Raw genomic sequence first — 13,852 nt, forward strand, 5'->3', positions numbered from 1 at the left:
TGAAGTTATTTTACAATTTATTTCGTCTCATATGTACACGTAAGTAAGAAAATGACCCACATAATACAAGGATGTGGGTTATCACACAATTAAATCGGTTAATGAGCTATACATTTTGTATACTACATGAATTCGAAACTCAACTCCATAATTTTAATCCTTCATATTCCATAAAATAAATACATCCAAACAATTCCATGTTACAATGTATTTAAATACACATAATGCTGTTATTTACATCAACAACAAAATCAAACATAAACTTCAAACTCTTACAATTTCAAATATCTAAAAAATAAAATTACAGTTTATCTTTCAGGAAGTCATTGATACTTCAACTGTCCATATCTTTAAACACGAAACTATTTTAGCTTTTTGCAATTTGAAATTAAAACATTAAAAAAAATCATAAATACAGAAATGTTTGTTTGGCAACTAATTTATGTCTTTCTACGATTGATATGATCGTAAATGACAACTTGTATGTATTTGCTTGTGTTGATTATGTGCCTTTCGGAATTGTCTCCTGGATTTGGTGCCTGTAAAAGAAGAAAGAGATTTCAGTTAAATACTGTAGCTAAGTTAAGAGTGTTTCATTGTATTGCATGTTCACAATAATTATTTACTTGTGATTTGAGGAAAGCTCAATTGTAAACCTTAAACTCAACTGTATATACTACTAAGTTTGTTTTTATTTCAAAATAATCAATCAAGCGGGGGGGGGGGGGGGGGGGATCCTGATAGCTCAGCTGATAAAGCACTCGCTTCAGGGACCAAGATCAATTCCGGTCAATTTCTGACTTCCCTGTTCACTCAGCAGTGGGTCTGTTAGTTCTGGTAGTGAAAAGTAATTTGCCATAGACTAGCATACTATTCAAAGGGTAGCAAGCAATTGCTAGTGTCTGTTTCACGCTACAGAAACTGGGATAAATACTCTTCAACAGTCATAACGTCACTTCCTTCCTTATGATGCATGGTAACTTAGTAACACTGGCTCTAAACTATCGGAACAATGACGGACACCCGTATTAAATATTTCCCCGGCGAGCATAAAAGCGTATCCAGAGGAAAAAAAGACACATAAATTTGATCATGTTTTGACTTTTACACATTCTGATCACAAGGCATATGAAAAGTTCTAGCCTGCATGAAGAATAAAAAGTAATGATTTTCTTTGTTTAGAACCAAGATGGCCGCCGGATGGCGTGACATCAGACTGTTGGATCCAATTGTGTCTCCATGAGCCAAGTGGCTTTGAAGGACTACTAATCTATCAAGCTGGAAAATGCAATACCTTCCAAATGTTATATTCATTTTTGTTTTTTACTTCTTACAGTCCACAGCTTCTAGCAGTTTAGTATCGCTTCCAAATGTTATACAGCAGTTGGATTTCCAGCCCATTGATTACTATTAATTTTGTAAAGATATTCGAGTCCACCATTTGCATCATAAAATTTCTTTACTGATTACTAAAAGTAAGAGTTTGAAATTCCTCTCTTCTTTTTCCTCTCAGAAAAAAAAAATTTATAAACAAATTAAACAATAAATAAATGAATAACTAGTTTAACAAACGGCTAACTTATCCTTTGATTCCGAATTAAGCAAGTTTTAGACACTCTCTAACATGTTCAATACATTTTAAAGATTTTTATATTTACTTTACATTTAAATAACAGTTGAAGTTGAATTGGATTGACCATGTCTTTAAGAGAAGGAAGAAAACAATTCTGCTGTGACATTAACTCTCTCCTCACCAGCTGTTTTCAGGATTTTCACCATAACTTCACATTCAACTAATACAAAAATGATTATTTTTTTATCACTCAAAAACAATAGCAATAAAGTTCTTCTGATGCATAATTTTTTTAGCAAAACATGCTCTACAACACACTGTTCACTCTACAACACACTGTTCATTTTTTAAAAACTTTATGATGTACAAAAGAAATTTGAATTAGAAAAATGTTGGTTGTATCGTAACGAATGTGACGATTTTCCTGTAGTTGGTAAGGAGAGGGTTAAGGTGGACTCTAGAAGTAAAGAGCGCGAAACGGAAGATCCAACACATGTCGTAGGATGGTGGAAAAGGATAGGAAAGAATTTGGACAACTAGGCCTAGCAGAGGGTCAGCACTGTGGCCGATTACCGGATGAAATGGAAGGAAAATGTCTAGGCCTTATGTGCCTCCTGGTGCTGAAAGATTTAAGCTATATTGTAATGAAGATTTCTTGATTTGCTGTGGAATCTATGTGCAAACCAAAATCAATTTGAGGTAGAAAATAAAAGTAGTTCTATGGAACTCATCATGGGTGCCAGCAGGAAGAAGTCCTGAAACCTGAAACTAAAATCTCGACACTTTGCCAAACTTGAAAATGCGGCCTTAACTTTACTCTTGTTTCATCACCGTTTTTATACCATTATTAAATGATTACACAGCAAACATACACTGAAAAGGTGGCTGAATCACGTTTTCGAATTTTTACCGATGCTATTAGGTCATTTTACTCAAAACACTGAAACTGGAGGTATTTGACTTCAAGATATCGCGAAACCGGAATTCCGGCATGAATCGGAAAACTGGCACCCATGAAGCTGGAATTTGTCCTGGTTTCTCTCGCCTTAAACGTATGATAGTAAATGAGATCCTTGTTCATCACAAAGTACCATCAGTCATATTTAACAGAGCCAACTACCCATCACTCTAGGATGGACCACAGACTACCTGTGTTGTCTATGGGATGGACAGCAGGATCAGAAAAAATTTCGACTAGACCTGGGCCTAATCCTGGTCCCTTTGACTGAGATCAAGGTGCTCTACCTATTAAGCTAATGGGACCCTTTCCAACCAAGAAACGACAGTCCAAAATGGTCCTTTCATTCACTCTAACAGCCCACAAAAGACATCTATATATTTTAGGATGATGATGATGATGGTGATGATGATGATCATCATCATCATCAGCATCACCATCATCATAATCATCGTCATCATCATCAGCTTCATCGTTATCCAATGAAGAAATGCCTTTAATATTAACTATACTAATGTTTAGCTGCTTTTGATCGAGAATTAGAAAATTAAAAAAAAAAAAAAAAAAAAAAAAAAAGAAATGACAGCACATTATCTAATAACAAACATAATACTAATACGTATTACATTTTACATTCCATGAATCTTACATACCAATTCTCTTTATCGGTGTAGTTTAAGATTTAAAGTGAAACCAACCTGTCTTTATAAATTTTATCTAAAACAACAATTAACATCATTAGAAATAGACAAACATTAACATACCATAGGATGTGACAAAAAAAATTATGCTTTATACACTTTCGATACAGAACCGAATTTTTATTTTTAAAACCTCGTGATTTCATCTCTGTTTATAATGTGTAGTTCATTATATTACGAGACAGATATTCAGCTAATGAAATTTTTAAAAACTCTGTGTGTATTTCACTATTGTGAAAGTTTACTTCTCAATTATAACAAAATATTATTTTTATTCAGCCTTTAAAATACTTATGGCGATGATGATGATGATGATGAGGATGATGATGATGATGATGATGATGGTAATGATGACATTATGATAGTTAATTTCGTCTCTATATAATATGATCTCTTTACCTTTGGATCAACATTGACAATCTTCCTGTCTCGTTTGTTTTTGAACAGAAGCCCTGACGCATTCTCTGCGATGACTTGATAATTAGGAGTGGGGTTAGAAGTTGAGGTGGCAGTTTCCCAGTTGTAAAAACTATTGGAAATACAAAAGAAATGAAAAAGAAAAACAATAAACAAAACATTTTCAAACAGCAAATTCAGGGTAAATCATATACATATATTACATATTAAGTTTCCTTCTTTTGTCATTCCATTTTCAACATACTTTAACCAGTTTTTGTTGGTTGTTTTATCGCGGAATAACTCACTCACAAGCTCGTGAATTATTTGCGACGATAAAAATAACTCATTTAATAAATCCAGACCCGTGAAAGAATGCTATAATATTTTTATTGATCCCACAGCCAAGTACAGTTGTCAATCGGTCAGATCTCTAGCAAAGATGTGTCTAATGCATTCCTGAGCTTCCTTATGCATAGCATTAATAAAGTAATTTGTAATGGTTTTAAAATGATTTCCTACCTTAGATCTGATGGACGTGGCAAAAGTCTTTTTCTTCCACCAAAGTATGGCTCAAAATCTTCTGTCTTCAATCTGTATGCATAATCAATGTAGCCTGAAATTTCTTGACCCCTGGGATTTTTGTCTCTAATAAAAACTATAGACTGGAGATGGGGAGAACGAGGGAGAAACGTTACAAAAATAACACACAATTCAATTCATGACTTTGCATAAAACACAGAACACCAAAAGAACATAGCGTATTTATATCACTGGAATTTACATGGCAAATGTTAAATCTTGGTATTAAAATGATTAAAGTTAAATTTCTCAAAATACATTACAAGGTGTACTTTACACAGTTGCGTCAGTGCTTCTTTCATGTCTCTTGTGCTTGTCGGTACAAGACATATTGTTAAGCGAAAATTTCCCGTTCAATAGAGAAAAAAATACTCAATGTGCATCTTGCATCTTTATACATATTATATACCATACAGAGAATGTTGGACAGCAAATTTTGACAGATTAAGACGTTGGATTTTACAAGAAAAATGATAATTCAACAAGCACCAACACTTAAAATTTTTTATCTCTTTGCTTTGACAATGATGATTACTCAGCAGTGAGGTTTCTTGTCATGTAACAGAGTCAAACAATACTGGGTGTAGTCAACGAGTACAAAATGCCAATGAGTACAAAACTTTGTCAACTTCCACCCCACTCAACTGAATTGTGAATATGAGCGTCCTGCTCAAGGCAGTGATGGGCATTTGTAAGACTTCTAGTAACAAAAAAAAGGCACTGAAAAGAGATGATAAGTACTTAATATGGCAATTTGGTTCCATATGGCCTACTCAGAGAATAAATAAAGCATTATGAAATACATTGAGGATGATGAAGTCGTGGTAATGGGATCTTATCATGCTTGCAATAATTGAGAGCTCTCATATGGACATATCTCTTTAACATTATAATCAAATATTTTAAAGGATTTTAAAAAATTGATAATACAATGATATAAATATACAGACCCAAAACAAAGACTATGACTGAGTTATTGAACTAAAAATTAACTCACTGTCATTTTTCCATTTCGATTTGCCGCTTCTCTCTGTGCCAAAGCTGCCAGCAAAGGGTCTTTTATTACTTTCTCGTCGCTTGCAAGTTTTCTGGATAAAATGTATTAATAATGACATCAGTATCACATGATATGTGTGTTTAAATCGCGTTTTAACTTTTTTTTTTAGATAATCCAAAGTCAATTAAGCACTCCAATAAATGACATTTACTACTTAACTGCCTAACCTCTATCAGAAATCTCATTTTCTTCAATGCTCAAGATTGTTTTGAATTTTCTTTCAATCGTCCATGCATTACTATATCTAGACAAAATAAATGAAGCATGACGTGGTTGGGGTGATGAAATACAGCTTTGAATGTTAGTGGATGAAATCATTAAAAACTATGGCTCTCACTTTTAATCTCACTTTTTGAAAGCATTGATTTGTTTTAGGCAAATAGAGAGACCATTCGCTCTGCAAAACAAATCAAACAACAACAAAAAAGAGCATTCAAGCACAATGCAGTAAGAGGCTAATATATACTTGAGATTTCTGTGAAATAAATATGTGACCCATCGCCTCAAGATAGTCTGATGTTGGAGTGAATCAAACGCTAAAATCAAACAAAAGCATGGGGTAGCGAGACTCAGCGGTACGGTCTTTGCTTCAAACCCAAAAGGTACAGAGTTCGAATACCCGCTGCACTGTGTGGCCTTGAATAAGTCACCCCGCCCTGGCTCAGTTTGCAGCATTATACTGTGGCTGATGCCTGAGTTATTCCAGTTTTCCTTTGGAATAGACCCCAAAGACAAATTTCCCCTATGGGAAGAATGAAGGGAATTTTATCTTTTATTTTTATTTTTATTTAAAGGCTACATTCATTCTCTTCATTAAATGGTATATATTTTACTTATTTTATATTTATATTTTTATTTTTTTGGTTAGAGATTCAATTTTCAGCATCTAGTTCACTCTGACACATACTGTTTCGAGACCGTATATATAGATCAAAGAAGTAGTTATTGAAAGCCATAATTCTTATGATGCTTAAGTTACCTAATCCCTCTTTGTCGATATTTGTTTGTTTGTTTATTTGGGGTTTTTGTGTGTTTGTCTTTTATTATTTCTTGTTTGATTTTTTTTATTATTATTATTTTGGTTTTGTCTACAACAAGTGCTTTTTTTTCTTTCTTTTTTTTTTTTTTTTTTTATTTTTTTATTTTTTTATTTTTTTGCTGAATCTAAAAAGACCTAGTAACTCAATCTATGCTTGTGGTCAGAGGGGATCAGAAAATGTACATTGTAAGTAACAATAACAAATAAAATTATATAACATTTAAATAACGCTTTCCATACATACTTATGAATCTCAAAAATTAAGTATAATTAAACATTTCTTTGTTATTTTATTGTGCGGCTATGTAGTCCAGTGGTATGACACTCGCTTTCGGATCGGAAGGTCCTGGGTTCAAGCCTTACGCTCGGCGCATAGTTGAGTCCTTGGAAAAGGCTCTTTACTCACATTCTCTCACCATACTCAGGTGTAAAATGAGTACCTGGCCGTTGACAGCGTTGTCCGAAAAATTGTAATATCACCTAACAGGCGTCATGTCCCGTCCTACTTGTTAAATGTTGCTGTTGACCAGGGACCCCTTGTAAAGCACTTTGAGCACATTTAGTGGATATTGCGCTATATAAACCTCAATTTCTAAAAAATAATTTTTATTGTGTGCAACTCACTTTTGCTGACTTCTCTTGGATAACCTACTGGCCTCTGCTGCTTGCTTTCGTGCCTCAAACTCCTCCCTTTTCAAAACCTCTCCACTCCCCCTATAGCCGAGTTCAACAAGATCTCTTGCTAGTTCTTGGTCCTGTCAATTATTTTTAGAAACCAGTTTTTTTTAAAAAAACGTATCAACATAGCAATAACAGCTAAAATAAGACAACAACTTCAGATGTGAGCCATAGATTGCAACTGATTGCTTTATTCGTGTCATTCTTCTGCATTATAGTCTGCTTGATGCAGGATTATTATTGTCATCATCATCATCATCATCATCATCATCATCATCATCATCATCAATATTTTCAAAAACAACAACAATGACAACAACAACAACAACAATAACAACAACAGCAACAAGACAATATAAGTTGGATAATAATAATATCCTTTATATCCACTCACAGTGGAACATGAACATGAAACAACGACTCAGCAGACTTGATGAATGGGATTTAATCCATTGTCATTTCAATACATAGGTTAGATTGTTAGAAATGTTCCTCGAATATAATTTTCTTACCTCCAAATAATATAAATCAAATGAAGTGATTTGTGAGTCAAGGAAATCTTCGTAGGTTGCATATTCTGTTACAATGTTATCACCTCCTGTTGTGACTTCTTCCTCCATTCTGATTGTGTATTCAAGGAAGAGGTTGATCTACACAGTATTTCTGTTTGGAACTTCAGTTTAAAAAACGAGACGTTTGATTCGACCTCTATCTTGATTTTATTGTTGATTATTACAATTAGATCAAATGTAACAATTACAATAAATAGATATTTTCTAAATATAATTGTTATCTTCAAAAAGAAACTAGCATCTGAGTTGCTTCAAGTCACTAAGTAACCGGGGAGATAACTCTATTTCTAATATTCACTCGTGTAAATGATGCTTCGGTTTTTAAAAGTAAATAAAGAAAGAAAGAGAGAAAAAAATATTTAAAAAAAAAATAAAAATGCATAGACTCCGACAGGAGTTAGAGATCTGCATTTGATTGTATGAAACAATGCCAAACAAAGCAAGAAAAAACAATAACTTTTCAAAATATCATTCTTTCTGATACTTTTTCAGATCTTTATCTTAGTGTCAGTGCCCGCAACCTAATTTCTCAAATAGAAGTGATCGAGAAAGGCACAAAATGGACTAAAATCTCAATGTGCTTTTTTTTTTTTTTTCCTTTTCTTTGTTTTTGTTGGGGTTTTTTCAGTTTTATTTTAGATTTTAGATTGTATTTATTTTTTTTTTAATTCGTACAAATTACGAACTTTATCGAACCGAAGTGGCAATTCGGACTCAAGTCTGAATAGTCTCCCGTGTCTATTCGGACTCAAACTCCAATGTGCGTGCGCATACAGACACAATGTGGGCAGTATAGAGGCAGAGGGTGGAACCGCACTGATAAATAAATATAAGGAGAGTTCAGAAGAAATTCTGTTTTGCCCATATCACACTGACCCATCTCAGTTTTAACTCTATCCTTTTTAATTTCTATCTGGACTTCCAATACTCTTCAACAGTCATAACGTCACTTCCTTCCTAATGACGCATGGTAACTTAGTAACACTGGCTCTAAACTATCGGAACAATGGCGGACGCCCGTATGAAATATTTCTCCAGCGAGTATAAAGGGTATCCAGAGGGGAAAAAAACACATACATTTGATCATGTTTTGATTTTTACACATTCTGATCACAAGGCATATGAAAAGTTCTAGCCAGCATGAAGAATAAAAAGTACCGATTTTCTTTGTTTAGAATCACGATGGCCGCCGTTGCTGGGCGACGTGACATCAGACTTTTGAATCCAATTGATCCATGATTTTGTCTTTCTCGTCAAATAACGCGGGATTAGACTTTCTGTTGATAGTTACTAAAATCGTAATTTTGATTTGCATTAATGTTATGTAATTATCAATAATTAAAATATTTAAAACAAAAACAAAAAAAAAAAAACAACAAGTATACTACTTCGGAGTCCGAATAGCCGTAGCCTTATCGAACTGAGGAAAGGTCGGGAATCGGTGTTGTATAACAAGGAGTTAGGTAGTGTCCTCGCTTTTCTCGAGAGCAAAGATGTGCGGTTTGCGCTGGTTCTTCATTGTGACAGTAGCAGACACGTCACGTCGATAAATACGATAGACAATACTGATAAGTTAAATCGTTCAATGAAGAAAATTTGCTTTAGAATATCTGTTCATCTTTTACAAATAAATACAAAAAATACGTAACTTTCGAAGAGATTAAAAAAAATAACAAATAAATAAAAACAACTTTTGGACACAAACTTTCTCTGCAATCTATTTAAAAGCGAAGAGGTCTTTGTTTTCTTTGATGATATCATTAAATTTTGTCTTTCACGTTACTTACAACATAAATTATTACTTTGCGAGTTACTCCTAGAATTACATAAAACGCATTTTTTTTCTTTTTATTATTATTTGATTATTATCACTTTTTTTTTTCAAATTGAAATGTATTCTCTATTGCAGATCTGATCATTTTATGTGAATATAACTAAGTAGCGCACGATCACGCATATGACCACATCACATTAGAAATGTTAGCTTGAAATAGTTGATTACATGAAAAGGGAGTGTCTTTTTAAAGAAATATAAGTCCAAACTTTAAGAAAAAATCTGTATCAACCCATAATGATTTACAAGAATTATCACTTTAATGTTTTGAAATATACTCATCGTTTAGTAAAGGTCACTATGAATACACTTCAACAAGGTTTCCTTGAACTCATCGGGACATGTACCTAAAAGATAAAGGTCGAGCAAACCGTAGTTCCGAGGAAAACGTCGTACCATAACGACTTGAATTTTTTGAGGGAGATAACTTTATACTTGGTATGTTACTCTAGTAACATGATGTGTTACTTCCCTTTGATTATAACCTTCCTTTCCAATCTTTTTCATTGGCTTTCATACCAATAAATACCAATAATGGAGCTGGGCCAATGCTAACACATCTGTGTGCCCTGGGCTGGGCAAAACATTGTTTTCCAACACGATAACGCATCTGCTTATTGTTCGAATGAAGTTAGAAAGTTTTAAAATGATAATAACGTTTCACTGATCCTTGGCCGTCCGTTTCACGTGATGTGAACCTAATCGAACATCTATTAGAACATTTGCAAAAAGATAAGAGAGCAAACAGTTCGTTCACACGCCAATACACAACAATGATGAATCGTGACCAACCGTCTCAAAAAGGTACCATGTCGGAATGAAATAGGTACTGGAAATTTACCACTTGTATGAAACTCGAGGTGAATTTGTGTTTGTAATTGTGGAGAATAATAAATACAATTTATTACATTTCAAAAACCTCGAAGGTCCTATTTCTTACCATTTTATTTGTAAATTTACTTTTAGGTGTGCTCTTTTTTTTCTCCACTTTCATGCATCTATGTTGTCATCAAATTGTGTGATTTATTGGCGAAAGCCTAAGATTGAAAAAAACTTTGAAACTTTGACATAATACTGTTTTAAGACCTTAGGTCACAATTAGTAGTTAGTTATCTGTGCTTTGTTGGTGTTAATTAACTCTCTCCGTACCGACCATTTTCAGGATTTTCCCCAAAATTTCATTCTTACCCTATACAACAATTGACTCTCACACTCAAAAGTAATAAGTATAATATGTGACCCCTCGCCTCAAAACGGTATTAAGTCGAGATGATTAAGATGCTGAAATCTGAATTTATAGCCAGGAATATCAGGCTTGCGTTCAGTTTGTATGTTTTATTGAGGAGAATTAATATCATATTTCAGGTTGCTAAATAGCAATAATTCAAAATGTTGACCCGTTTAGCTCGAATTTGACTATTTAGTATCTGATTCATCCCGACATAATACCGTTTTGAGACATTGGGTCACATATCATGTACTGCACATAATTTGTTCAGCAAAACAAGCCCTGTTTAACAGCATTACGTTCTTATAGATGCAAGAAAAAAAAAAAGATTCTTCAAGTTATGTGATGTACAAAACAAATCTAAAAAAGAAAGATGTTCATTGAATCAATTTATAAAATCGCTTACTACAACTTTTCTATTGACCTTTCTATTCTACATTACGTGCCATGTAATTTAGACAATGTAATTTTTCTCAGTCAATTTACAACAGTATTACACTGCAACTAATTCTTAGCTTTTTACTGATTTTTTTTTTCTTATATGTTGACATCAATATACCTTTACTAGATATTTATATCTTTACACTTTTATAATCTCTATGCCCCTTAATTTACACTATGTAATTATTCTTACAGCCTACAATATTATTACACTATATATACCTATTACTAAACTTTACTTTACAACATTATAATTACGTATATTATGTTTATGTATGTATCAATGTCGGCATTTTATACGTCTGTACAAAAATTTTCTTTTGGATGAATAAAGTACATTATTATTATTATTATATTATTATTATATTATTATTATTATTATTATTATTATTATTATTATTATTATTATTATTATTATTATTATTATTATTATTATTATTATTATTATTATTATTATTATTATTATTATTATCATTATTATCGTAACGAATGTAACAGGGAGAGGGCTGGTGATTGTATAACTTGAGATAATTTATAAATACATAATAATGTGAAATTGATTGTAAGCTTCAATTTAATTACAAAAACAGAACAAATGAACGTTTCGGGTTTCTCCTTTATCAACAAAACAGGATGAATGAAACACCACAGATGAATGAGATAATGAGTTAACCGAAACGTTCATTTGGTCTGTTTTTTTAAAAATTAAATTAAAGCTTACAATCAATTTCACATTATTATTTATTTCTTCGACCTTCAAGCAGCAACATTTACATTATAATTTAATATAGATGGTAACGTTATTATTAAAAATGATGGATATAAAGAAACTAAAAGACTGAGGGAATTATTAACAAGACAACAAAGTAATGTTGATATACCATATTATAGCAAGTATATGAATTTTTTGAGAGCTTCTCGGTACCATGGAACCTCGGGTATAACAATGATGGTGGGACCAGCCTAAAATACCCGTTATAACCAAGTTCTGTTAAAGACGAATTTCAAAGAAAAGACAACCCGAATGGCCTAAATCAACATTTTGTATATGTATTATTTAGTGTCCCTTGTAATGGAAACTCACCAAAATGGGGAGCGAGGCTGATATATTCTTGCTCTCATAACTTGTTTTATTTATCTATTTATTTTTTTAAAATTTTGTTAGTTTTTGTTGTTTGCTTTTGGTTTTTAAATAATTGTGTTTTTTTTTTTTTTTTTGTTTTTTTTTTTTGTGTTTTTTTTTGTTGTTTTTTTTTGTTTGTTTTTTTTTTTGTTTTGATATATTATTGCTCTCATAACTTTTTATTTATTTATTTATTTTTTACATTTTGTTAGTTTTTGTTGTTTGTTTTTGGTTTTTAAATAATTGTGGGTGGTTTTTTTTTTTTGATGTTATTTTGTTTGTTTGTTGATTTGTTTCTTTGGGGGGGGGGGTAGTGGTGGGGGTTGTGTTTTCATTTTACTTTGATGTCTAAATGGGTGAGAAACAGAGAAAAGGAGGATGTTCGAATTTAACCATTGCATTGTTCCAACTCGACTTTTGTTCAGTTGCGACGTGTACCCTACATATTATAGATAGTATGCAGATGACGTCACTCAGGCCTTTGTTATTGTTTTTGCCATCCGCGTTTGTGAGTTGTTCTCACTAAACTGTATTAACCAGACTATAAAAGTTCATGGTTACACAGAGTTTGTGTGTTGGTCCATTATACTTCCGGATGGCAATGTTGTGAACTCCTTGGCCAAGCGCATTCTATCTATACATTGTGCGGCTATGTGGTCTAGTGGTATGACACTCGCTTTCGGATCGGAAGGTCCTGGGTTCTAGCCTCGCGCTCGGCGCGTAGTTGAGTCCTTGGAAAAGGCTCTTTACTCACATTCTCTCACCGCGCTAAGGTGTAAAATGAGTACCTGGCCGTTAACAGCGTTATCTTTGTCCGAAAAATTGTAATATCGCCTAATAGGCGTTATGTCCTGTCCTACATGTTAAATGTTGCTGTTGACCAGGGACCCCTTGTAAAGCGCTTTGACCACATTTAGTGGATATTGCGCTATATAAAATCTCAATTTAATTTTAAAAAATTTTAATACATAAGCGCACGTCGCTCCGTTACCTTTAGTTGTAGGCTTAACTGAGCGTAAGGCATTGTATTTGGATATAGATAGAACGAAGATGACATCACTGAGGTCTTTGTTATAGTTTTTGCCCTCCGCGTTTATGAGTAATTTTCACTCATCTGTATTAACTAGACTATAAACGATCATGGTTAGACATAGTTTTGTGCGTTGGTTCGTTATACTTCCGGATGGCAATGTTATGAGCTTCTTAGCCAAGCGCATACTATCTATATATTACGTGGATATCGACACCCCTGTTATAACTGACAAGGCCATTAAAAGTCCCTGCTATAACCTTTTTTTTTTCAAAAGGCTAATAGAGAGACTAAAACGGGGATTTAAAGAAACCCTTGTTATAACCGGGTCCCTGTTATATCCGGGTCTATTTTACCCAGGTTCCACTAAAGCAGGCTTGCTCTCTGAGGTAGGGTATTGTCGAGTCGGATTCCTGTGTCAATAAGGCATCATGTGATCAATCGTGATTAATAGAAAACGTTATAGCCAAATAATACATTATATCATAATACCAATCACTGATGCTTTCAAACCTAGATGCATGCCGTTACCAACGTATGCATGATCACACTCACAGCGAGACAAACATCTAAACTTGAAGAGCAAAAAGAAATACAAATAGATTTAAGACTAAATGCTTTTAAATTCGCCAGTGATACC

General features: G+C 33.3%; 1 protein-coding gene across 1 annotated transcript; it reads right to left on the bottom strand.

Annotated features, from left to right (window-relative positions):
* LOC144973607 (cilia- and flagella-associated protein 299-like) lies at window positions 1–7,833 on the bottom strand. Its single transcript, XM_078916256.1, has 6 exons — window positions 7,497–7,833; window positions 6,931–7,061; window positions 5,208–5,298; window positions 4,151–4,293; window positions 3,632–3,761; window positions 1–539 (listed from the first exon to the last, which is right to left on the bottom strand). Exons 1-6 carry the CDS (start codon window positions 7,602–7,604, stop codon window positions 441–443), a joined length of 702 nt encoding a protein of 233 aa, XP_078772382.1. The 5' UTR covers window positions 7,605–7,833; the 3' UTR covers window positions 1–440.
* Between the last annotated feature and the right edge of the window lie 6,019 nt (window positions 7,834–13,852).

The sequence above is a fragment of the Berghia stephanieae genome, chromosome 5 (genome assembly GCF_034508935.2).
Source record: "Berghia stephanieae isolate SIO BIC M18660-M18661 chromosome 5, UCSD_Bste_1.3, whole genome shotgun sequence".
In the NCBI taxonomy this organism is placed as follows: domain Eukaryota; kingdom Metazoa; phylum Mollusca; class Gastropoda; order Nudibranchia; family Aeolidiidae; genus Berghia; species Berghia stephanieae.

Coding starts and splice junctions, on each gene's coding strand:
- LOC144973607 (XM_078916256.1), bottom strand. CDS start 7,604: ATGGAGGAAGAAGTCACAACAGGAGGTGATAACATTGTAACAGAATAT. Junction 4,294..5,207: donor ATCGAAATGGAAAAATGACA/GTGAGTTAATTT, acceptor CCCCATCTCCAG/TCTATAGTTTTTATTAGAGA. Junction 540..3,631: donor TTGTCAATGTTGATCCAAAG/GTAAAGAGATCA, acceptor CTTCTTTTACAG/GCACCAAATCCAGGAGACAA.